This window comes from Seriola lalandi, unplaced genomic scaffold (assembly GCF_002814215.2).
Source record: "Seriola lalandi dorsalis isolate HSWRI2012SDOR001 ecotype SW California unplaced genomic scaffold, Sedor1 jcf7180002054932, whole genome shotgun sequence".
NCBI classification, from domain to species: domain Eukaryota; kingdom Metazoa; phylum Chordata; class Actinopteri; order Carangiformes; family Carangidae; genus Seriola; species Seriola lalandi.
In genome coordinates this window covers 186,813-187,293 of record NW_019525484.1, presented here as the reverse complement: position 1 = coordinate 187,293, position 481 = coordinate 186,813, and the positions used below count along the sequence as shown (strand labels likewise).

Below are 481 nucleotides of genomic sequence, written 5' to 3'. Positions count from 1 at the left end.
CCCCCCCCCAAGTCTCCTCCTCAATTATACCCGCGCGGACCAACCTGCATCCGCGCCTCACTGTGGCCATGCTTCCCCAGCTGTTTCGCTGCACCTCAGTGCGCCTGCGCAATGGGCTCTCGTCAAGTGTAGGAAACCAATAGCGCGTCTTCACTGGAGAGAGTGAGAGACAACACACGGGGAGAGGAGGAGAGAGACGGTCAGAGCAGACGGGATGAAGCAGGAGCACACGGGCTGTTTCCCCCGGTAAACAAGCGGAGCACGAGCAGGGGGGGATTTCGGGGACACAGCCATGGCGACGGGAGGAGGAGGAGTGAGGCGGAGGAGGAAAACGGGGCTCCCGGGATTCTGCTGGAAAACCTGCTACTTTCCCATTTTGTTCTGGGTCGTTTCCGTGTGCGGAGAGGAGAAGACGTTCATTGTGGAGGTAGGTAGCCGGCGGGAGTCCCACTCTGAGCGGGCACAACACGTAGGCGCACCC

General features: G+C 60.9%; 1 protein-coding gene across 1 annotated transcript in view; it reads left to right on the top strand.

Annotated features, from left to right (window-relative positions):
- The first annotated feature begins 120 nt into the window (after window positions 1–120).
- The window catches only part of mmp24 (matrix metallopeptidase 24), a 72,205-nt gene continuing 71,844 nt past the window's right edge, over window positions 121–481 (top strand). Inside the window, exon 1 of the mRNA XM_023393258.2 lies at window positions 121–427. Coding sequence (XP_023249026.1) covers window positions 293–427 — 135 coding nt within the window. The 5' untranslated portion in view covers window positions 121–292. The remainder of the gene's footprint in view (window positions 428–481) is intronic.